The 25,143-nt window shown below is 44.5% G+C and overlaps 1 protein-coding gene across 1 annotated transcript in view; it reads left to right on the forward strand.

Annotated features, from left to right (window-relative positions):
* CELSR1 (cadherin EGF LAG seven-pass G-type receptor 1) overlaps positions 1-25,143 on the forward strand; it is a 155,482-nt gene that overhangs the window by 43,414 nt on the left and 86,925 nt on the right. The window contains exon 2 of the mRNA XM_065743564.1: positions 19,760-20,398. Coding sequence (XP_065599636.1) covers positions 19,760-20,398 — 639 coding nt within the window. The remainder of the gene's footprint in view (positions 1-19,759; positions 20,399-25,143) is intronic.

The raw sequence follows: 25,143 nt of genomic DNA on the forward strand, positions 1-25,143 counted from the left end.
TTTGCCATGTACAGAGCTGCAAAAAGGAAAAAACTGCCGTATTCCTGATGGAAATGGAGATCCTGACAGTTCGCCTGCAGACACATCTGGGGTAACTCCATGAGCCCATCAGGGCCAGTGGTGATGGAGGGAATCAAGATCTTAGGCCAGCCAGGCTGCACACTGTCAAACAATGCACAAAGCAAAGGAGGGGGTTCAGAAGAATCTAATGCTGTTTGGCTCCCCTACAAGCTGGCTGCTCAGCACGGACTGCTGATGGCCTCTTGGTTTCCTTAGAGCAATGCTTGCTATATCTCCCTACTACCCTGAAAATACATGTTCTCGTGTTGTTTAGTCACCAGCATTTGGTACGTGTTAGCAACTGCTCCCCAAGCAAGCAGAGATGCACCACAAACGGGTTGCAGCAAGACTTAAGATGACAGACTGTTGAGATGTTTAAGAGAAAGACTCGAAACTGAGAGGTTGCAGTAAAGAAAACAGGATTTCCATTGCATTAAAAAATCCTGTAAACCTTCATCCTCAGATTTTTAATAGGGTGAGGGGTATCATTCTGGGAAAAAGTCACTTGAGGAGGGAGATCTGAATGTATAAACTCAGCTGCAAATTGAATTGGGCTTGGAATTTAAGGTAGGCTTTCTCTAGCTTTTTTGAAATCACACAGTGGGATACAAGACACTGTAATGACTTTTATTTCCTTCGCTATATTAGCTTTCCTGTCTGTCTCATATTCTTCAATAGAAAGCTTTGTGTACCTCAGACTTGTGCAAGCTGGACACTCAGCTCTACACAAATTTCAGTTGCAGGTCTCCCCCACACCAAGCAAAAATCCCAGAAAGCAACATTCTTCTCTATCCACTCAGCTGTCCTTTCCTTCCTTGTACTGAAAAGGATCTGCAGCAGGGGCTTCATGTGCACAACCAAAGGTGGTTTGAAGCCCGTATTAGGGTACTGGTTCTCTAGCTACGGTCCCCAGCATAGCACTGAGGGCCTTTGGTGCTCCTTAGAAAATGTAGTTTCTAACATAACATTTGCTGTTAGGGTTTCATGTCTGTTCTTAAAGGAATCAGCTGGCCCCCAAAAACGTGGACATTGCTTCTACAAACCCTATCTGGAGGGGCTGGAGTTGGTGTTCTGGCTGTCGCTCAGCAGCCTGCAGCAGGAGGAGCTGGTCCATGCTGCATCTCTGCGTGCTTCCTAATTGTAAATAACTGCATACTTCACACTAGGCCAAAAAAAAAAAAATAGACCGATACACCAAAAAAAGCCTGCAAGCTGTTTCTTTTTTCTTTTTAATCCTTTTTTATTTTATGTGATGTTATAAACTGTACAGCTGTGATGATCGGACAAACAGGTTGGGCTGAGAAATGAGGCAGACCTTAGGCTCAGTCAGGGTGCATGTCTCCAGTTAAAATGTGTTTGGTGTCTCTTTCTATGGTTTACGTTGCCTAATTGCTGTTCCATTAAGGTATTATTTTATATAATTTATAAGCTGAACTTTAATTCAGTGCAGAAGTCCAGCTCATGACTAGTTCTTAAATTTTAGTTATTTAGTGTTGCTTTTAAGAAGTCTATCATTGATCAGCATGAGCAGACTGCGTTTTATAATTCTCTGTGTCTTGTAAAATAATGCTTGAAATCTACTATATATAAGGCAAAACAAAGAGAGGGCAATGATCGGGAAGGGCTATGAGGAGCAGGATCAGTGAGGTCTGTCAGTCACAGGTTCTGCTGCACTGCTTTCAGAAGCAGCTTCTCCAAGAGCGTGCCTGGTTTCTCTTGCTAAATTCAGCCACTAATCCGAGGAGGAAAAATAGCACATTGCCTGCCAGCCCGGAACGGCTGCCGACCCCTGAGCTAATGCCTGCTAGTGTGGTGCAGACAGATCAATGTGCTTCCCACAGCATGCTTTAGAAATGTGCCTAAAACCTTCCCAGTGCTAGTCCATACAAGTTAGCCCTCCGAATTCTGTCCTCTTCGGTGCTGTTGGAGGGCGTGTTGTGCACACTCGGGCTGTTTGCTCTGGTTTGAACCAATATGGGAATAAGAGAGTGTATGAATTCTTTCTCACAAACGTGTTATTTTTCTGTGCTCTTCTGTGAATGAAGTTATGCCAGGAGTCTCTGAGAGGTTGGGAAGGCTCAGGAAGCCAGTAATTTGCTCTTTTAGAACTCCACAAAAGATAGCAATTTTTTGTACGGTTCTTACCATCTAAAGGCAAATATCATTAAGAAATTGAGACAGTTTACAAATAGCTCGTGGATCATGTAATAAACTGCAATTGTTGACATTTATGGAGGCTTTTTCTCTTGAACGTTGTTTATGAAAGGCAATTGGCAAAGGTGTTGAGACAAAAACTGCTGTAGGCTCCTTTTCTGGGCAGCGTTCAACCTCCCAAGCACCTCCTTCCCTCCCCAGCCTATCTTTTGAAGCTCCATTTTAGTATTTTCATGTACGTACATGCGCTCCATTTCAAGTAGTGTGGTAGTTGATTTTCTTGTACTGAGAGCTGTGGGACTCTTAAGTGCTGGGGTTTTCATGGAGCTGCTTTCACTCGAACACTCAGCACTCCCAGAAGCAGCAGTGTGGTGTCCTGTGGGACCAACCCTTTCTCTAGGCCCAGGTGGAGACCACTGGTTGTCCCTAGCAGCACAGGCAGTGTCTTAGCCCCTCAGTCAGCCTCTGTCATGGCAGTAGGCACGTGTACGGTCTTGTTCATTGCAGGAGAGCGGCAGAAGGTCAAAGCAACTTCACTGTTCCAAGAAACGAATGGTCAGGGTATGGCCTCTTCTTGAAGTGGATGGCAAATTAGCCCTAAGGTTTTTCTTCTTTCAGTATGCTGTGGGTTCGTGTATCAGATGTCATCTACCCCAGTCAGAGGCAACTGATTTGAACTAAAAAAACTCTTGCTAGAGGCAAAATACATATTCGCTCTTCATTACCCACAGCAGACTGGTGAGAAAAAATGAAGGCGGAGGAGTCAGAGAAAACAGATTAGGGAAGCAGTTGAAAGACCTGGGGCTGAGATGAGGACTTGTCTGGATTCAGTTTTTCTCTTATGATCTTGTGTGTTCAGAGCTACAGTTAGCTAACGTTGTGAGAAGGAAAACAGGGGTTAGCCAAGAAAAGACCTAAAGTTGGGCTTCTCTAGCACTGACAGCATTGGGCTGCAAAGCTGTAATTCAGACCTGCCAATAAGAAGACAAGGACATGGCAAAACGGGGTGAAAGCTGGATCCTGTGGAGATCTAGGAACAACAGCATCTTTCTTTATTCTTCATGGCAATTAAATGCATGAATCAACTCACGTAGAGCAGGAGGAGTCAGGGGCTGGTAACATCTGCCACAGGAGCAGAGCCACGCATACCTTTGGAGTTAGCACACTTCCCAGTTGGCCTAGTCTGCTCTTCAGAGGTCACTTGCCTCCCTCCTCCTGCTTGTGAGATGGGGACAGATAGGGATGTACCTCTTTTAGTATACTCCTATCTTGTGGGTAACAACCCTACCCACGGTGGAGGGTTGGAACTGGATGATTTTTAAGGTCTCTTCAAACCCAAACCAGTCTAATCCTCCCAGTTGTGTTGGACAACCTACCACTTCCCAAGAGGCCACCATGCCAGCTGGTGCCACGACTGCCACTGGACATACACAAATAGGGCGTACACAAAACTTTGGCAAAGAAATTATGTCAAGATCTGTGGTTTCTGCTGAGGCCTGGGTGGATTCTGCTCTGTGTAACCCTAGGAAAGATTTGTGTTTCATGCCCTTGGCACCACCCTCTCTGGGCTGTAGTACCCCATACCCTACAGGCTGTGGAGGACACTGCTACAGCATGTGGTGTGAGCATTGTGGGCTCAGTGTGCTGGGACTGTATTCTTAAAGGCCCATGTGAAGTTCCACAGCTGTGTCTGAGAGGCTTTTATTTCTCCATAGTGGAATTTTAGTGCAAAAGCCCCCTAGAGGGACCAAGCAGGGTCTGAAGCTAGCCATGAGAAAAAGGCCCAGTGCAAAATTCTCTGCCCCTTGCTTCATGAGCCCATGTTTGGGACACCAAAAGCCAGAGGGAAGCCAAGTTAAACACATTTAGCCTTTGTCTTTTGCTGTGCCACTCAGCATAGTGTTGAAGACTCATATTAATAGGATTATTCTCCTGTCAGATAGAAGCAGCAGATAGTCATCCCAGATGTGCACGCCTGGTTTGAAGCCCCTGATTATCTTGTTAGTGTCAGTTCTTGGCCTCTTATCAAAGGGACTCTCATGCACATCATCTTTCAGCTCCTCGCTCCACAAGGAGGAAGAGCACCCTTTGAACACTTCCTAGTCAAGCCAGCAGTTGTCATTTTGTTTTCAGTAACATCAAGAAGAGCAGGCTTTCAAGCTTGGTGGGCAGGGGTAGGATGTTGGGAGGCTTCCTTTTGAGCCTGAAGGATGAGGATAGGGCTGCACCAGTGCAGCGTGGTGTTGAGGGCTGGGGGATGCAAAGTTGGTGTAGGCTGGGTGCAAGAAGCCCAGCAGAGTATCTTAGCTGGTTGGGATTTGTTTCAAGGGAAGAAGTTCCATCTTTGCTCTGTGAAAAGCAGGGTGCTGGATTGCTCGCTTGAGGGCAGAATTTGAAAAGAGCCCCTATTGATAACATGCAGCTTGGAGTCTGGTGGCTCAAGGAGTGACTTTAGACAGGAATCAGAAAATAATGAGTTTTTCTTTTCAAAGTAATCTCTGCGTTTCACTTTTATCAACGTATTACCTGGATTAACTAGAGGGTCTGCTGTTCCTGGATTTGGTTACATGATCCCCTTTGCATCTTTCTGTAACAAAGCTATCAAGAACTGAAACCAACCATTTCTCAAGCTCTAAAAGCCCCAGTAATAAATCGGTGCCTCCAATTGTTTTTGTTGTGTGCTATGTACAGACACACATATTTCTGAAACCAGCCAGCATATAACAAATACAGGAGCGTAAAGCTGCACTATCAGCAGGGAAAGCTCTCCTCCTTTCCAGGTCGCATGAAACCTGCTCTCGGTGTGCAGCCCCAACTGGAAATTTTGGACATACATTCTCAGAATGAGTCCATCCAAGACTCAGAGCTAAGCCCACACACTGCCTGTGCCCAGCAGCAGTTACTTCTCACACACAGCAGCTGGGCAAGCTCAGCGTGCTGTGGTCATTGCTGGGGGCCAGGTGGACTGGAAGTTATTTCTTTAATTCAAATAAACACACCTGTAAAATTTGCAGGTTTTATCATGCAAAATAGAAATCAGTAAATATTCTGTGTAAGAAAACTACAGTGACACTTCAGTTAGGTTAACTTGCACCCTGTCTTGAGTCATGCAGGTAGCAGTGTTATTAGAGCTAAAGGTTTCCTTGCATTTTGCAAATCACTTTTAAATGAGCTGAGTGCTCTAATCTGTTGCTGGCCTGCATCTGTTCATGCTATGCTTCCATGCACGGCAACACCAGCTGTGCCTTGCTTTTGTTCTTAAGAACCTCTCAGGTCTCCTCTCTCATCACAAGAGGACTGTTTCTATCACAGGACCATTGCACAGCTCTGCTAGCAGAAAATAAGCATGTAGTGACATAAAATGCCCTATCTGTCTGTGCAGTGCAAAATGCTAAACAAGTTTATTCTGTGCTGGGATCTTTTCCTGGCACCTGACTTCAGTTGTGCAGTGTTCACCTCAGTTATCCACTCCTGTGTTTACCTCCTCCTTCTTCTGCGTGATCGTATTTCTTCTGTTAGCAACCTCTGTGCCTCCAGCATTGTATCACTCCTCTGCCTCCTTTTCTATTCTCTCTCCCCATTGCTGGTCCAAGTATCATTGTTCTCTGTTTAGTAGTGTTGCCAAGGTCACAAATTGCATGATTTATTGACATTTTTACCGTGGCTTCCTTGTTTCCCATCCCCTCTACATTGTATGTGTGTCCATTAACGTAACTGCCACTGACTGCTTCCATTTCAGTTTTAGTTGCAGTGTTGAGGGTTTAAGCCATGAGAAGTGCCACCACAGAGCTGGAATCACGGAGTCACACATTCAGCTGTTCTTCTGAGCTTGCAGAAAGCCCACACTACATGGACCTTCGCAGGGTGTGTGTGTGAGGAAGGTGTTTATGTGCTGAGGAGCTGCTGGCAGCAGAGGGAAAACACCAGCCATCAGTACATGGTGTGTGGCTTAGCTTCATGTCACATGTATTGCACTGTATCACTGAGAAGTGTGATACGTGCATTGAGGCAGTAAGAAAAACAATAAATTTGTCTCCTGTTTTATGTTGGAGCCAACGTTGAGACCTCTGAGCCAAGGGAAAGCTGCTCCTCATTTTTTCCCACTTATCTTGAAGCTCTTCTGAATTGTCTGCTGTGAACATGGGGAGGTTAGCACCCTCTTTGCTTGTGACTGTCTAATCTCAGTACTAACCTTTCATCGCAGTGAGCACCCTTGAGCTCTGCCATACACGTCGCTTTCGGCAGCACTCCTGCATCCGTGCAGGTATCAGCACATCCCAAACTCTTCCTCTCGTTTGTAGTCTCATGGCTCCTGGATGATCCCATTAAGTGCTGACTTGCCTTCTGGTTGCCCCAATAGTTTTCACCTGGAAATAGTGACTCAAAAAATTCCTCTGTATTGCTGATGTTATTTTCCATCCATTATGTTTATAGTATTAACCCCCTCCTATCTCCAGTCAGACAGCAGCAGCCTCCTGAGACCCAAAGCAAACTCTTGAGGCTGGAGAAGAGACGTGGCAAGTGTTTGTTAGGCTCATAATTGGGACCCTTTTCATCCTCATGAGTGTGTGAAAAAAGCATTGGTGGAGCAGACCTGAAGGTGCCTGTGCATAGTCTAGTCTCACCTGCCCGTAAAAGAAGGCAGTTTTCTGAAGGTGTTGTGGAAGAGAAAGGTTTGCAGAGGGAGTGGAAATAAGGACTTCTAGCTTTTTACAGCTGCCTGAGAAGAGCTTGTAGGGAGGTGGGCCTCTTCTCCCAGATCACAGAAATAGAATGAGAGGTGATGGCTTTAAGTTGTGCCAGGGGAAGTTCGGGTTGGATATTAGGAACAATTTATTCTCAAAAAGAATTGTGAGGGATTGGAACAGGCTGCCCAGAGGGGTGGTGGAGTCATTGTCCCTGGAGGTGTTCAAGAAATGTGGAGATGTGGTACTGAGGGATGTGGTTTACTAAACCGTGGGCATGGCAGTAATGTGCTGTGGTTGAACTAAACCATCTTAGTGGTCTTTTCCAGCCTTAATGATTCTATGATTCTATGGCTTTGTGTCTTGGAGAGGTGGAGAAAGTGTAGATAAAGGAGAGGTGACTAAGTACTCAGTGGAAATCTGATGTTGGAAGGTTGAGCCCCATCATGTTAGCAGAGCAGGAGGTAAGTGACAATCCAGCAAGTGGAGGCTGAAGAGTGAACATCATCCTGCAGTGGTGATTCTGTATTGGTGCAGAAATCACACTGCACCATGCCTACAGTGAGGCCCAAGCTGTACTAACACTGCCTCATGAGGGTCGTGTAAGGCACTGTGTATCTGCTGGTGGACTACATTTGCTTTTGCTGTGCCAGTTCTTTCATTCCTGTGTCCTATGAGCTCCTGTAGGGAAGTCTTCCTGCAAGACCTGTTTTCTTCCTTGAGAGCTCTGCATTTCTCCCTGCATCTGCTCCAGACAAGGACCAGAAAGGATCTGGGTCCAAACCAGTAGCATGGAGCACGCATAATGCACAGCTGCCATTGAATGATTAATTTTCTCATCTCTTTTTCTTGTTTTTCCCCTGGTTGTGCATCTCTGCCCCACTTCTTTGCTGACTGATGATGATTTGCATGTGAATTAGCTGGCTTCAGCATTAGTAGATGTTTTGTCACAGCTTGGGACACCAGACAGGGCCCCGTTCACATCCCAAAACGTGCATCTGTCTCCTTACCCTGCTTTGAAAATCTAGCAGCTGAGTGGAGAGGGATTAGCCTCTAGACAGGGCTTTCAGAGACAGACTTTAATTAGAGGTGCAGGGCGGAGCTCAGCAATCACCTCTGATTACTGGTGCAAATGCTTTAAGAAGAGAAATTAGAGCAATGGCGTATTAAGAGGTGGGTTTTCAGGTCTTAACATCCCAAGCAGTTCAGTCTTTTTAAGTTGATTTGGATGGATTCTGGCTTGTGGTACGTGTGGGCATACCCAGAGTACCTGCAGTAAACCAGGGGGTTACCAGGCAGGGCAAGTACTTTGTGGGAGGCGAAGATTCAGCACACCGCTCTCTTTGACACCTCCTCCATGAGTGCTTTTAAAGTTGTTATGGAAATAATCATTACTTAATTGGAAAATTGAAACACTTTGGAACAGAGGAACGTAATGCACTCACCTGCAAAGCCCCTGTGATTCCGCTGCTTGAAGTTAAAGTTGGAGGTCAGCAAGGCCACAGTCTGGCTAAACACACCCTCATTACGTGGGCTTTCCCACTCACGCAGAGCGTGCTGTTGAAGGCTGCATCCCCTGCACTGCCGAGTGCAGTTTTGGCTGTTTGTTTTGGCTGGGGTGGCAGAAAGGGAGAAAGAGAAGCAGCAAAAGTTGGCTTCTCTGGTGTGAGTCCAGAGGAGCATCGCAGAAGGGGTCTCTCAGCCTCTTGTTAGCTGTCAGAAGTCAGTGTGGTAGTTCAGGGAAAGCTGGAGGCTAGGAGCAAGGATTGCATGTGATCATCCTTACCAGCACAGCATTTGTGTTAGACACCACATATATATATATGGGAGCGATAGGAATTACCAAAATAATTTGCAGTGAAAAGCTCATGGAAATGGCTGTGTTTCTGTTAATTCATTGAATTTAATGGCACAGTGTGGGTAGATTTCTGGTAGAAATGCTTTTTCTCCACCAGGCAGTTCTGGCAGACCTTGCAGCCAGCTGTCGGGACACCTCTGCTCTGTCTGACATGGGGAATGACATCCACGTGATGAATTGTAGAGTTGAAGCTGGGTGTCACCTGTGCTGCCTCTGACCTGGGCATGCCAAGGCCCTCACCCTTCCTGACACTTATTGGAATTTTGCTGTTCTTTTCAATAACACTGCCCCATGCCGTGCTACTGTTGCCTGTGCGGCTCTTACACTTATAGAGGAACATCATGAATCTACTGTGCCTTATGGTGCAGCTGCTTTGCCTTTCTCTCCATCACCAGCTGTCATGTTTAGGGATTCCGGGCTGTCCTGGAGTCCTACCAAAGGTTGGACGGGGAGCTCATTAGGATGCTTGGTGTGCAACATTACCTAATGCTTGGGATCTGCTGACGTCAATGAGGCAGTATTGGTAAGGTTTCGTAGAACGAACATTTTCATGTTTCCTTGAGTGATTTCTGTTTTAAAGCTCAACATTACTGCTCTTTGGCAGTATTCTGTGCTGGCTTGATACTTCATTGTTTTCGTAAAATGTAGCTAGCATATTAAAAAAAAAGAATGCCTGTAGAAGGTCAGGATAGCTCTATAGCATTAGTAGGAAGGACTGATCATTAGACTTTGTAGAAATGACCACCTTGAAAAAACTCAACATTCTTTTTAAAATGGGTAATTTATTCCATGTAAGTCAAGAAGTGTCTCTTCCATTGCAGCACTGGGGTAATCTGGTGTCCAGTTTTCTCTGGGTGCGTGTAAAATTTTGTGCTGTGAGTCATGCCTGTGGCGCCAAGATTTGCCCAACCCTGCTGATGACAAGCTCAATGGGGACGTGCACCGGTTGGGTATTCTCACTTACCCGTGGATAGCTTCTGCTTGCCTTCTGGACATCCCATGCTCACCAAATAGCGCTTGTGTGGGTCATTTGCAGCCTAACAGAGCTGAATCACAGCCTGCATGGGGTTGGCAGGGACCTCTGCATCCATCCAGAGCAGAGTGCCCAAGGCCACATGTAAGCATCTTCTGAAGATAGTCTTTTTTGCATAGAAATTGTTGGGTCACCTTATGTTAGCCATAGAATGCAAAATATGCATCACTCAAGATCCCTGTCTTACAGAATGTCTGGCAGAAAATTTTATCTGATTCTTTGAATGAATCATACAGTTATAAATCCATTCCTGCAGCTCTGCTGAATAGGAATAATTAGATAGGCATTTGAGATTGCAGTATCATTTCCGAAGATCAGTGCAGTTTCTGCTCTCCAGCAGTGGCTCAGGCACCGATGTTACCCACCTGAATGTGCCACAACTTGACGTGCCATTTGTCTGCATTGGCTTCCTGAGATGACGCAAAGCAATAGGAGCCGAGCTCTGGCATCCTTCTGGTTTTGTCTGTGGGGCTGCTTTTCTCTTTGTGAAAGTTTTGGAGAGCAACAACGGGAGAAAAAACACCGACTCCAGGTTCACGTCTGCAGAAACAGGAAACAAGTGCTTTGTCCTTTCTGATTAGTGTCCAGAGTGCTAGTTGTAGGGGCTGGGAGCCAAGAATAACTTCTCAGTTGACAATATGACCAAAACCATGGTGATCTCATTGCCAGTGGCCAGTGCCACGTAGCTGGTTAGCTAATCACAATTATTTTTTGGTTTTGCATCGTGGGTTTTTGTTTGTTTATATTGTGGGCTGTCTAAAAACACAGAATCAGAACAAATTACATGTCATTTTTGATATACATATTCCCTGTTCCTGGTACGTCTTGCCCAAAACAGAAGTTTGGTGGAGGTGTTCTTTGCCTTTTTTATCTTTGCATTCCTATTTATTTGTTTATTTAACTTATTTGCATGATGCAAGCAAATACTTCTCATAGCAGTTTCTTATTTGCTTTTTTGCTTCTTATTCTGGTTCATGTAAGAGACTTCAGTTAACAAAACAGATAAGCAAGTCACAGAATCACAGAATCATAAGTGTTGGAAGGGACCTCAAGAGATCATTGAGTCCAACCCCCCTGCCAATGCAAGTTCCCTGCACCAGGTCGCATAGGTAGAAATATAGTCAATTTAAAATCTAGGAAATGTTAAGAAGACATGTGGCCATTGAAACAAAAAACTGGGGAAACAATGATATTTCTTTGAAGTATTTTCGTTATTCTGGGGCTTTCTAATGGGAGTCCAAATACATCAGGTTGGTGGAAGTGATGTTTTATGTTGGATCTTGACAGACCGATGATGAGTATACCACTGACCACTCTCTCTTCTTGATTTTGATCTGTTTCTTACAAGAAAACTGTTAAACATTACTTGTTCTTGGGAGAGAGACAAGGAGTGAGAAAGGCTGTGAAACCTTTCCCATAACACACACATATTGCATCCATGCCCAAGTCAGGCACCCCATCAGGATTTAGGGCTTCAGTGTAAAAGCACACCCAGGTCTCACGGGGCAGGAGGAGTAGCTGACTCCTATCTGTGGCTCATACAGCTGACCTTCTTGAAAGCTGAGCTGTAAACAGAAATGACATCAGGAAAAAGGGACCATCACCTTTTCTCATTGTTCCTGCCTTTGTTTTCGAGTCAAGATAAAAAATCTGAACTCAGTCCAGCCCGAAGCATGCCTGTGCTTTTATTGTGAGCTGCAGCAGAGCTTGTAGGAGCAGAGCAGGGAGAATCTCAAGGCAAATGATATGTGGGAATATAGAGGAATTAAGAAAACCAAATGTGATGAATTATGCGCTGCTGACACTGTTTGAAAGGATCCCTTTGAGGCCACTGACACATGGTTCATGTGCAAGCACTGAGGCAGAGAAGCTGCCCGTAGTTGCCCACTCCAACTCTTGCCATCCTCAGAATCGTAATCTGTTTCTGCTTGGAAACTGAAGAGAGAGAGAGACTTGAGCTGAGCCCTGGGGAAGCTCCTGCTGTAGTCAGACAAAACATTTGCAGGGGGTTGAGAGAAGTGAGCCTTTTGTGCAGAGCCATCGGATGGCACTCCCTCTTTGAAGTGGCATTTGTGACATAGAACCACATCCCAGGTAAGCGTGCTGGTCTCATGTCCCTCTGTGCAAGGCGTGTAATCTCCCCAAAAGACTGCCCTGAGCGGAGATGAACACCCCACGGTCCCTTGCGTGCAGTTTACCATGTGTGGGGTGCTTTCATGTTTCTTGAAAATGCCTGTTTGAGCCCTCTGTGAGCCTGGGGCCAGGGATCGGCCACCATGGCCTGAGCTCAGCTGTGAGGTGTGTGCCCAGGCCGTGGGCTGGGAAACCAGCACTTGCCTCTTAGCTACGGACATTTTGCTATGCATTTAATTAGAATGAAAATGCAAATGATATTAAAACCATCGCTCTTTAAAGTTCAGAGAGGCTTAGAAATTATCACAGTCATTAGGCAGCGGTTTTGGTTATGTATGAAGTGAGATCAAGCTCTGCTCAGGGTGGTGGAGCCCCCAGCAAGTCGCTCCGTGTCCCTATCTGCTGCAGCCATCTCATGTGGGGTTTTTCATCCTAACAGGTCTGATGGGTGCCATAATATGGGCAGTCTCTGTGGGCATTAGCATGACATGGGAACCAGCCTCTCCAGCTGTGGTTAAGAGGCCTCATCAGTGGGGGAGCAGTGTTGGGATGGGCTCCGGGGCTGTGCCCTCAAGGGGCTGTGGACAGCAGCAGGCCCTGGTGTGCCAGGGGTCCCAGGCCGATTGATGCAGGAGGGTGCTGAGGAGAGGCAGACATAGTCTGAGCCTCACAGCAGCCAGAACTCAGCCGTGCTTGTTGCTGCCAGCAGACCCAACATGCCTTACTTCCCACCCTCTGGAAACATTCCCCCAGTCTGCTGTTAGCGGCCCAATTAGCATTTCAGAATTCTCAGCTTGAAGGTGCTGGTTTCAAAGAAGTTAATGGCAATTTGTACAGAGTTGAGCAATCCAGTTGGCATCAGTCTGTTCTTAATCCCCCACGCGATTGTTCAAGCTGCAAACTGAAATATATATATATATATATTTTTTTTTTCCATATTGTGTACAAAGTAAATAAGCCTGAAGTGCATAGGATAATGATGCCAAAATTACTATTTTTATTTCTTCTCTCAAGCACACCAAGAACTTGCAGCTGCTTTCTGCAGTTTCCCCCTCCCACAGCTTGCCTCGTTCAGCTGTCTGACTCAGCGTGCATTGCTGGTACTGCTGCCAAGGGGACCACGGTCCTCTGCCCACCATCCCCAAGTGTCACAGGTCCCACTTCTGTCACGGTGAAGAGATGGCTTATCTCACAAAAACAAGCATGTGATAGTCTGTAAAAGATTGATGATAAGTATCAGGTTCCAAAACAGCTGCCAGCATCTCCTCTCTGACTGCACTGTTCCCCACAAGGTAGAATGGGCATTTTTGGGTTTCTCTCGTTCCACTTTGTCATCTTTACATGTTTCAGTCTGCAGTGAGAGCATAATAAAACAAAGTAGAAGCATGCAGGGGGAAAAATAGCTTCTGAAGTAATTATCTGCTGTGAAAGGCCTTACGGTGATATGGCTGCGAACTGAATTGCTATGTAGATTAATAATGCATTGTCACTGTTAGCACAGTTCTGAAAGCTCCTGTACAGGTTCATGGCCCTTTTTGGGCTAAGGGAACTACACTGCAAGGGCCGGGCATCACTGCAGCCTGGGTCAAAGCCCAGGGGGACACGAGCTTACCACAGGTACTGTGACACTTGGTGAGCTGTGGTGGTCAAGGTGCCTGTGTTAGGACTGGGTCTTCCACACTCTTTTACTTCCTAAGTGTTGCAGCATCTTGAATATGTTGGCTCATAGTTTGAACAGACTTACCATGAGCGGGTGTTTATAGATAGCTGTGAACATTGTCCCTGGACAGCTGGGAAACTTTTGTTGAGTGCAGGCTCTGTTGTGTTTTAGTGAAATCTGCATGAACCTGTTCTTGCGCTTGCTGTGCTTTTAAATCAACTCCCGTGGGAGCTGAAATGCACATGGCTTGGTGTCTGGAAAATGCATACATTTGTTACCATTGAGCTTGTTTGCTTCTTTGTGCAGAAGAAATGAGCTACCTTCATACAGCTTGTGCTTCCTCTGTTCTGATTGTATGTGCTGAAGTGGCTACACATGAAAAATCAGGAATGAACAGATGAGAAAAACATAAACCCATCTGTGAAGGCCTGTATGAAAATCCATATTTGCTGTCTAACATGCTATTCCAGGTGCTCTGCTCCTCTTGAAGCAGACAGCACCCACTTACAGCTGCTGTCATATTAGTGCAGGGCTCTGGAGTGGGCTTTACAAACCTACCTGGACTGTTGTGGCTCATGTTGGGGTTGCCATTTCATGCCTGGCAGGGACTCACATAGGGAATTAGGCTGCAGGCCCAGTTTTAGCCAAGAGCAAAGCCTGCTGAAGTCAATGGAAGCCTTCCTGTTGATGTAATGGGCTTTGGAGCAGACCTTGGCCTTCATCTTCTTCAGAGCAGTGTTTCTAATGTAAACATTTGGCATGGTGTGAATAACAGATGATTATTTTTATATATCCTTTCCAAAGCCCACAGCTTTCATTGGCAGGCAGTGATCCTAAATGTGCAAAGGTAATGCCAGCAGTCCTACATGGAGGAAGGGACAAAAGCCATAATGTGAGCTTCACGTGACCAGAGGGAATCGTTGCCATGTCACTTCATCCAATTTGTCATAAAAAAGAAATTGGTCATTGTCGGTGTTTCTTATCCCAGAACTGGAAGCTGGGAAGCCTGGACAGAATCCATTAATGCTTGTGTAAGAAATTATAGGATGCTTTCTCAGTAATATAAGCCCTGGAATTTCTCCGTAAAGTCGACAATATTTCAAACAATTCGTCTTATGGATGTTCTCAGACTTCCCATACTAATCATAGAACAGCTTTGTAGTGCCCAAATGGTGATTTGGAAGGGACAGTTTTAATGCACTACTTTTTATGCATTTTAAAGCTGATTCCACAGTATGGGAGTACACTTGTAAGACAGGCTCTGCATTACAAGACTTACGAACATTGTGAGGGAAACCAGTGTTTAGTGCAAGACTACTGGTGTCCCTTTTTTTTTTTTTTTTGGTGTCTGCTGGTTTTTACTGCCGTTTGCTCAATGGGAAGCATGATTTGGGCTCCAGCACTACTCAGGCAGACAAATAATTCCCTTCTGTCTCACTGCTCTGAGCCAGTGCTGATTACATGCTAGTCACCCAAGCAGTGGAAAGGACACTAAAACTGTGGCATCTTTATCATTAATTCGAGGCTTAGTACCAGACTTCCTAAGCAGAGGGCCAAAAAACTAGAGGTCTTTTGCAGGTTTCCGTGCCACTACATCTTTGCCCTTTGGCAGCCATTGCCACCCATCTGTTTCTTCTCTCCTCTGGACTTGCAGGAGATTGCTGCTTCGTGCAGTGGAACCTGCTGAGCATTAACTCCCATATGTAAAACACATATGCAAGCAGTGTGCAGTGGAGATCTGACCATTCAAAGGCATGGTACCAAATGATGTTTGCTCCCCACATAAATGCCTGCTTCTTAGGAACTGGGAAAAGCAAGGTGTTATTTGAACCTATAGCGTGTCTTTATTCTGTTTTCTGGCTAAGGCTATGATGTAAACTGTGGCATCTGCTATTTCCAGATGCAGTATAAAGCAGGATTAGGATAGATTCGTGTTGTTGTACCTATAAAAGAATGTCCTGATGCTGAAGTATTTATGTAAAATATACAGCTTTGATAATTAACCTTAAGACCCTTTTATAGAATAAGCCAAAAAGAAAGTGTTAATTGTTTTATTTCTGCCAACTCACAAAAACAAACAAAAAGATCCTTTCTGGCCAGGTGCTGTTGTTGCCAAATACATGTTTCAGTTAAACATTGCTGTGTTTACATTTCTAGATAATAAAATTCTTTGGTTTATGGACTGCCAGAAGATAGAAAGCTGAGATTAAAGTCTCAGATTTGATTGGGTTTGTTGTAAAGGTAATCATGAAGCAATAGCTATTTCATAAATTCTCAGTTATTAGTGTGCTATAGAGAGGATGGTGCTTCTGTCAGCCTTACTGTCAGGGTAGGAGGTTGCTATTAAATCTCACTAGTTTGATGGAGTGTAAAGATTAGTAGTACCATTGTTAAGGAGCGTGTCCAGCAATGATAGTGACACAAAATATGTCAGCCCGCTTTGATTTTCACCTTCTGGAGATTTCAGAAAGTCTGCAATGAACAATATAGCCAGGCAATAAATTCTGTGTGCATGGGCTGTGTTTGTAATGAATTCTTACCGTACTGTCACCTCAGTGTCTGCAACACGGATGTTTGTCTGCTCACAGTAGAGTTAAGACATTAATAGTCTTTCATTATTACTATTATTTTAATCTGTAAGTTGGCCATAACACCTTTTGAGAGAACATTTAGTGAGTTATTTAGGGTACTCATGTTGCCTTCATTACCCCAGTATCCCATCATTTCTACATCTGCATGCAACACTTCACAATGTACACAAAGTGCTATTCCCCCGGCATACAGAAGAGAAACTCCAGGACAAAAGCTACTGGCACAGGGTTTTAGGGGCCCCTGGAAGGACTGGTTGAATCCTATCTCTGTCACTAACCCACCTTTTCAGGGGCTCAGACTGCTGTGTTGGGTGCAGGCCTCCCAACCCCCTCTGGTAGCCAGATGTCCCATGGACCCACACAGCCTGTGTTTGCAGAGCCAGGCTGATGATGTCTGTGAGGAGCAGTGGCAGCCAGGCCTTGCACAGGCTGACCTCTAGGTTCACCTGGCATTCCTCCTGTAAGGAGGGCTGTCCCGCAGCCCTGACTGGAGCCATCTTGCACCTGCCAAAACATGATGCGGGCTTCTTAGAGCTGTATCGTCAGACCTTTGGAAAATCACACAGTCTTAGAGCCTTTCTAGCAGAGTAACAGATGGGTTGTGCTTGTAATCGGGTGGCTGCATATGGTAGGCATGTCAGACAGTGAAAGGATGTAAAGCATTACTGCTCCATAAAATGCTGCTTTCTGATACTGTTTTTCTCCCATTTCTAGCAGTAAACTTTTGAAACTTCACTTGAAGTATTCCTGAGAGCCTCGAGACACACACATTATCATGTTTTCAGGACTGAATTAAATTATCAGTAAAGACGAGGCAGCATTTCCACTTCCCCCATTGCAGTTGCTTCAGGCCCTCAAAGCGAATGTTGTCTGCTGAAAGTAGAATGGATACTAATTTGGTCACATAAAACCACAGATTGTTTCGGCTTTCCATGAATTTCTCAATGAAAAGAATGATCAAACCCAGTGATTCTGCTCTCAGACGCGCTGGGGATATGAAAGAGCTGCTTGTCCAGCAGGCTGTATAGCCGAGCCGGTCTTTTGTTGGCTATGGCACACATACTTGGCTCCTTTTTACTCTCTTTTTATTTTAATGCTCTACAACAGAGCTGGACAAAGCCAAATTTACTTTTAAAGCACGACTTAATTTTGCAGGGTCCGTAGCTATATGCCCGTGCCCAGTTTTCTTTTGTGCTGCCTTCAGAACAACAAGGCTGTGTGGTATCTGACACGGGGCTTTTCGCAGTGATTTATTAACTGTGTCAGAATAGCTGTTGTGAATGCTGGGAAGCTCTTGTATATTGTGACAGTTGATATTGATTATGACAGTTTGTAGACCCTAGTGTGTTGTCAGACAGTGGATTGCATTTTGTCTTCTTACTATACATACCATGGGCTGTAGATCATAGTGTTTTCTTCAGAAAGGGACCCATTGTCCAGTATGCTCATTCCTTGCTGGTATGAGAGTGCTTCTGTAGGGTATTGTGCAACAAACAGCAAAACAGTCTGGGCACCCTGTGGGACAGACAATCAAATGTCAATTGCTTTAGGAAAAAAAAAAGTGATTAGTTTATTCTGCTTCTATTCTTTCATTCTTTCAGTGGGATGAGCTGTGCAGTTGTCAGAAGCAAGTAAACTAGTCTGAGACTGTTATTTATGAAAAAATGCATCCTGCATTAGTCGTTATCCAGAAGTCCATAGACTGTGCCAGGGAAGGAGGTTAAAAATGAGGACTTGGGCTACTGATAATTTCTAGAGACTGCATTCAGCGTCTTTGGGACTTCGTGGAAGCTGAAATGTTTCTAGAATTGAGTCTGGAGGAGGAGGAAAGATTTCTGCAAACTTGGGAGCAAGCAAAAACTGGCACGTGCACTGCTGGGATGGGTGCCTCGGGAAGGTCACACCAATTAATGACCTATTCTCACTGTTTGCTTTTAGCTAGGCAGTAGTAAAGTAGCACACAGGAGAGAAGATTCTTCTGTTTTGCCTAAAAGCTGCATCAGAGTGAAAAAATACACCAACCAATAAAACAAGCTGGGTGAGCTGAGCTTTTACAGACACTGTGATGGAGAGGATGGAGTCAAAAGCCATTTGGTTAATTATGCCGTTATAATTTACTCTATTGCTCCTATGTTACTGGGAAAAAAACCTGCCAATAATACAATGTTTTTAAAACAAAGAGCACTTGAGGTACAGCAATGACTGTGGACAGGAAAAGAGCCTTTCTGATTTTTCTGTTCTTGAAACACCTTTTGTAGGAGACCATAATGGATCATAAATATACACTTTTAGGTGATAATCCGTGGGAATATGACCCAGTAGCAATGTGCTATTAGAATTTTGACCTCACAGTGGTTTTATGTTGACTCAAATGCAATTTCTGCTGTGATTTTATGTTAATGCAAAATCCATTTCCATACATACCTTACAGTTTGATTGAAACAAATGCAGTATCATTTATGAAAGTGTTATTTCAGGGATACTTTGGGCCAAGCTTGGACCTGGGCGAGCTGGATTCTGTTCTTAACACCCTTGCGGGGCCGAATGCTGGCCATTCAAAATACTTCATCCCTCATGGCATAATCTCATCCCTATTTTTAATGATTTATTTACTCTGTGAGATCTTTGAGAAGGAACATTCCCTCTCAGAGCTCAGCCTGGCTTTCTCCAGGGATCTCTCGATGCTGCTGTGTTTTCTTAATGAGTCTTTAATGTTAGCAAGACAGAATCTAAGGGGTTTGATTTTCTTGATGATGCAATTTCCAACTGCATGTTCACACTGAATTTGGATTAATTCTTCCATTAATAATTATGTTCAGTAATGAAAGAATGCTCAGTATTTTGTACCTATGTATCACTGCTTTAAGCCTAGGGGTGTACTGAGAATTTACACTGGCATCTCTCAGTCCAGTGTCAGGTATTAGTACTATGCATATATTTTGGGGTTTTATTGTGAAACATCCACAGCAATGTGAGAAAAGCTTTAAAAGAAGGAAAAATGGAAGAGGTTTTAAGTGTCTGCTTTTCATTACTGACTTTTTGCAATTTTCATTAAGTTTTTTGAAGAAGGCATGAGTTCAGATATTTAAATGGGAACATTTTTTTAGATGACTATTATCTAAAACTCTGGTAACAATTCCCCATCTGTGCTTAGTCCCGGCTCCTTAAGCCTGAGGCAGCTCCTGGAGAAGATAACTTTGGTGTCGTGCTGTGAAAAGCAACAGGTTGTAGCCTAGCTGTGATGTGTATGTAAGGTCCTGTCAGTGGCTACTGGGAGAGCTCTCCCAGCCATCGCAGGGTTGTTGGGCTGAGTTTGCTCACTAGCTCTTGCTCTTTTTTGCCTGGCATGTTCTCTGTATGTGCTGAGCTCTTTGAGATCTTTGAGTCGCCATCCTTAAGCGATTTCATTTTGTTTCCCTTAGTAAAGGCATGGGCACTCACTGCTGAAGGTGGGTGCCTTTCCCTCTCACATCCCGCTGTCCTCACCGCCTCACAGGTCTGTTTGATTTCTCGAGGACTGCAGGAACATCCTCGTCCATAAAACTGCTCCCTGACGTCTCTGTTGTATTTCTCTTTTCCCTTCAGACGGCGTCCATAGTGTTACGGCGGTTTGCACCCTGCGTGTCACCATCATCACAGACGACATGCTCACCAACAGCATCACGGTGCGGCTGGAGAACATGTCCCAAGAGAGGTTCCTTTCTCCTCTTCTCTCCCTGTTTGTCGAGGGAGTGGCAACAGTGCTCTCCACAGCCAAGGATGGCATCTTCGTTTTCAACATCCAAAACGACACAGATGTCAGCTCCAATATCCTGAACGTGACGTTCTCAGCTCTGCTCCCTGGTGGCATTCGCAACAAGTTCTTCCCCTCCGAGGACCTGCAGGAGCAGATCTACCTCAACAGGACACTGCTGACCATGATCTCCACGCAGAGAGTACTGCCTTTCGACGACAACATCTGCTTACGTGAGCCCTGTGAGAACTACATGAAGTGCGTCTCCGTCCTCAAGTTTGACAGCTCGGCCCCGTTCATCAGCTCCAACACTGTCCTGTTCCGCCCCATCCACCCCATCAACGGCCTGCGGTGCCGCTGCCCACCTGGCTTCACCGGCGACTACTGTGAGACCGAGATCGACCTGTGCTACTCCAACCCGTGTGGGGGCAATGGGCTGTGCCGCAGCCGAGAAGGGGGCTACACTTGCGAGTGCTACGAGGACTACACTGGTATGTGTTTATCTTATCTTTGACCCGTGATTTACAGGTTAGACCTCAGGCAGGCCAGCTCTGCATCAAGCTGAAATTGCTGACATTCTTAGTCAAAGGGAGAAAAACTCCCGATGGTGCCTTCTGGTAGAGGGAAGGCTTGTGTCACATGTCACTTTGGTTAAGGCATGTGTCTCTGAGTGCACGTGGTGATAGGAACCATGCACTGCTCCAGACCATGGCAGGGGGATCAGCAGCTGCTAAAGTGATTCCCAATGGGTGAGTTTCATGGAATCATTTCAGTTGGAAAGGACCTTTAATGGTCATCTAGTCCAACTCCCCTGCCATGAGCAGAGGCACCTACAGCTAGATCACAGCTAGATCAGGCTGCTCTGAGCCCTGTCCTTCCTGTTTTTCAGTGTTTCCAGGGATAGATCATTCACCAGCTCCCTAGGCAACCTGTTCCAGTGCCTCACCACCCGGGTTTATTGTAAAAACTTCTTCCTTATATGCAATATAGATCTGCCCTCTTTTAGTTTGAAACCATTTCCCCTTGTCCTCTCACAACAAGCCCTGCTGAAGAGTCCCTCCCCTTTTTTCTTATAACTCCCCTTTAGATACTGAAATTTCTACTCAGAACAAGTTGTACACATCCACGTTCCTAAATACCTGGAAACAACAAGGTGGGCCACAACCCCTGGTTCATGGTTTCACATGGCAACTCCTTCCTGCCCCCTCAGCAGTGCCCACCAGGGCATGGAGAGAGTGTGCATCCTCAGTGAGGTCTCTGTGCCCCAGGACAGGCTCAGGACAAGGGGTACTTCACGGTGCCCAGAAACCACAGCAGTACACATTTATGGGAAAGGCCGTGAGTCAGCTCCAGTTTGTACATAACCCCATAAACGCTTCTTCCCGCCTTGCATCCAGTGGCCTGTTGAGGAATGTACTTTGCCTCAACATGGTCTTGACAGCTAATAAAGATCAAAGTGCTGCTTCTCAAACATTTCTGAGATCTTACGGGAGAATATTAACTGAATGTTTTCTGGTGCTTCTGTAAAGTCAGTGGGATTATTTTAGTGTTTGAAATGGCACATGCATGTACGCATTCTGCAGTGACTTGCTGCCTGGCTGCAGTTGATGCTGATGGCTCACCAGCATCTGTTGTGACCCCCACAAATGAGGTGTATGGCAGAGGGGGTTGCTCCCAGGACTCCCTTTTACTTCTGAAGCTATAAAAAATTGAAAGGATAAATTATGTAAGCCTCCATATAGAAGAATTCATATAATGTGAATGCCTACTGAGCTGGATCCAGGCCCCTAGGTAGAAGGGTTTTCCTTTAGTTTGTGTGCCTGTTGGCTCAGGGCTGTCATTAAAAATGCAATGATGAAAGGAGCCAGCAATCAGTGAGCAGGGACATGGCAGCAGCATGGGAACTGGGCAGTCCCTGGTACAGGGAGCAGAGGAGATGTTCCCTGATATCCAAGGGGCCATACCTTCTGGGTAGGGGACAGGCCTTTTGCCTGACTAGTGAAACCCTGAATCCAGTTGTGATGGCTGGGATATATGGTCTTTGTTGAGGAGGGATTTTCTTAACAGGCTTCTTTTGTGTCACTTAATCAGTGAAATACATTATAAAGTCCTTTTTCTATGCGTGGAGGTAATGCGTGATATATGAAACATGGGACACTATTAAATAGATTTTATGACCAATTATTACATAAATATGTAAATGAAATTATTGTAGTCTTAATAGAAATGGTTAGAGGTAGCGAGTTTCATTAAACAAAGATATGCATATAAATGGACTTAACTCACTCATGAGTGACCGTCTTGGAAGCTTTTAGAATGACATGCGTTCCTGTACCAAATTTTGAGGGTCTTTTCATGGAAATCTTCCAAATAGAAAGATTAAATATGCCTAAAAAGGAAAGAGGAAAATCTTATATTAATAATTCATGAATGTATTGAAAAATTCATTCTGCACTCATTACAGCCACGGTGCATATTTAGAAGAGAATCACCGTATTATGTTGTGTAAGATTTTAACTTTAACTGTATTTTCAGTGCATGTTTGTTGAGTTAAAAGATAACTGTCATTCTACCAGGGTATTGGAGGGCTCAGAAGTTAAGGAGTGAGCTGTACCTACAGCCATGCCGTCTTTAGGGTCCAGAAGTAACCATGCTTCAATGAAACACTTTATTGTTGGAAACAACAGCTTGGATTGCATTCAGAGGCAGATCAGCCAGGGGAAGACATACCCAGCCATGTTCATGAGGGCCCTGCAATCTCTCATCCTGTAAATTGATACAAATATTGACTATATCTGCTTTATTGCTGAATGAGTGCCGTAGAAATTTAATCTGCTCTGTGGTTGGTTTTTGTTACATGAGTGCCTTTAGGCTTAATGTTGTATGATGACATATTTTCCATCAAAGCTGACACGCTTACCCACATGTGGTGGTCATTAGTTGGTTATCTCTCAATCCAATGATGAGAAAGGAAAAACGTTACCAACAAACAATCTAGTACCAAAAATATTTTATGAAATACTTAATCCGTTAGTGTATCTTATCCCAATCTCCTTTAAGAACTGTTATTTTACCCACAATTTTTATCCCTTCTTTAAATTAATTTGTATCGTTTTGTAAGTTCAGATCATGATCGTCAGAATACTGCATCTTCTGCTTGTATATCTGCAGCAAGGCAGATTTGATATCTGTTTAATATTTAAGCAACGTAGGTTTGATTCGAGAACAGCAGTGTGTATTGACTCTCACAATGCAGTGAGTGTAAATGGGAATAGCAGAGTGGGGTTTGACTGGTGGCATAGACAGAGTGCTGCTATGGCTGGGAGATGCTGGCATTACAGAAACATCACCATGGGATTAACTCAGTGTAGTAATGTACCAGTATGAGGTACTTAGGAATCTTTGGAATAACAGTAAAGGATGAAATATTAATGGTTAACAGTCAATGAGATGCAGCCTGCTCTGGAAGTTCTCATGTTTCAATTTCCCAATTAAGAGCTATGTAGAAAAAATAATTACAAGAAAATACTGAAATCTATCATCTCTCTAGTAAGATACGCTGCTGGTTGATGATAAATCACTGCACAGTCATAACCCTGTGTTGAATCTATCTGACTGGTCACCTGTTAAAAATACAGCATTTATTTCCTGTGGCAGATCATTATGTCCTAACGTAATCAGATGGAATTTCCCCCTATTTTTCCACCCTGCTTTGAAGCCCCATTTGTTTTGATGTAATTGTTAGTCATTTAGACACGATGAAAGTTCCTCTGTCTTCAGGAGTCTTCTGTTACTTGCACAAAGGTAAACTGAGCTCTCACAAGGTATTTTTGAAACCTGAATACTGGCTAGTTTTTGGTGAGTTGAAATTAGCTTCACTTCCTGTGATGCAAGGAGGTGAGTGGACAAGGACATCCATTTCTAGTCATGTTTTTCAGAATAGTGACCCCTTTAAGTTCTGTTATTTGTGTACTGACCCATGCACAGAAGTGGACAGTGTGCAGTAACAATGCTGCTATTGATGGCAGGGATCTGTGTGCATGACTAAAGGGTTAAAGGACGTCATTTAAGCTAAACAAACACATGTAATGAACTCAAACACGGGTGAAAGCCTCCTCATTTTTTTCTGGCTACATTTTGTGTATCTCCAAGCGCTGCAGAAGTTGAACTCACTACAGGTGAGTTGTGCTTAGGCAGAGATAGCAAAGTGTGCACTGCTCAGGGCTGAACCACGGATGGATGGAGGGTAAGTGTGATTCACGCACACGGCACGGCTGCTCCAGCAGTTCCCTGATGAGCTGTACATCCATCCCCATCTTGGTGCCTCCAATGGGACATATCCTATCTGTTGGTTGGGATTGCTGCCGTGCTGGCAGCTGCCACAGCAGCCAGCAGTCCTTCTGCTCAGCAGCAGCTCCCAGCATTCTCCTCTGTGGTCTCACTCCCAAAAAGTGAAATCAAATTTTCACAGACCAAAAACACTTCAAAGGGAAAAAGAAAATCCTGAGATAATGAAGAGATGTAATGTTCCCACAGTTCTCCTTAGCCTCTTTTGCTACCTCTCCTGTAGCACGGAGCAATTTCTAGGGAAAAAAAAAAACATTGTAAGAGAATTTCCCATATCCTCAACATCTCTCCTTGGATTTCACTTCAGAGAGGGGAGAAATCTTAAGTGGTCATAAATCTGCTAGTAATCAAATACAGCAATTAGAGAACTTTTATACTTCTTTTAGTCCTAGTTTATTTTTGTGGTGCCATATTGATATATGAAATCTTGCCATCTAACTTCACCGCTGTGAATTCTCACCATGTGCCATGAGAACGTAATTATAGCTGTTTTTGCAGAGTGGTACCAAAGTGCCCTATTCATATTGTTTGGTAAGCTCTTGGTGTTGGCTCTTTCAAACAACATCTAGCAGTAAAAGAAAACGTGAAGATCTGGTTCTTTGGTATCTTAACTTATATCCATCCTTTAGATAATAGTTTCACTGCTTGGTGTGATACTAGATTCTCATTTTTCAGGCCAGAGAGATTGATCTGGAAGAATTTCAGCTTTCAAGTACAGAAATCTGGCAGCCAGGGTAGCCGTAATGAGCATTTTATCTTGGGCGAGAGTGTCTGAAATTCCATTCTCAGTTCCACTAAAGCCCCACACCCATAGCTGTGCAACAGCAGAATCTTGTACAGCATTTCTTAATGTGAGGCACTTAGACATCTTTAACTCTTAGGCCACGAT

The sequence above is a fragment of the Cyrtonyx montezumae genome, unplaced genomic scaffold (genome assembly GCF_038088225.1).
Source record: "Cyrtonyx montezumae isolate F1298 unplaced genomic scaffold, pur_monq_1.0 scaffold_3, whole genome shotgun sequence".
Taxonomy (NCBI): domain Eukaryota; kingdom Metazoa; phylum Chordata; class Aves; order Galliformes; family Odontophoridae; genus Cyrtonyx; species Cyrtonyx montezumae.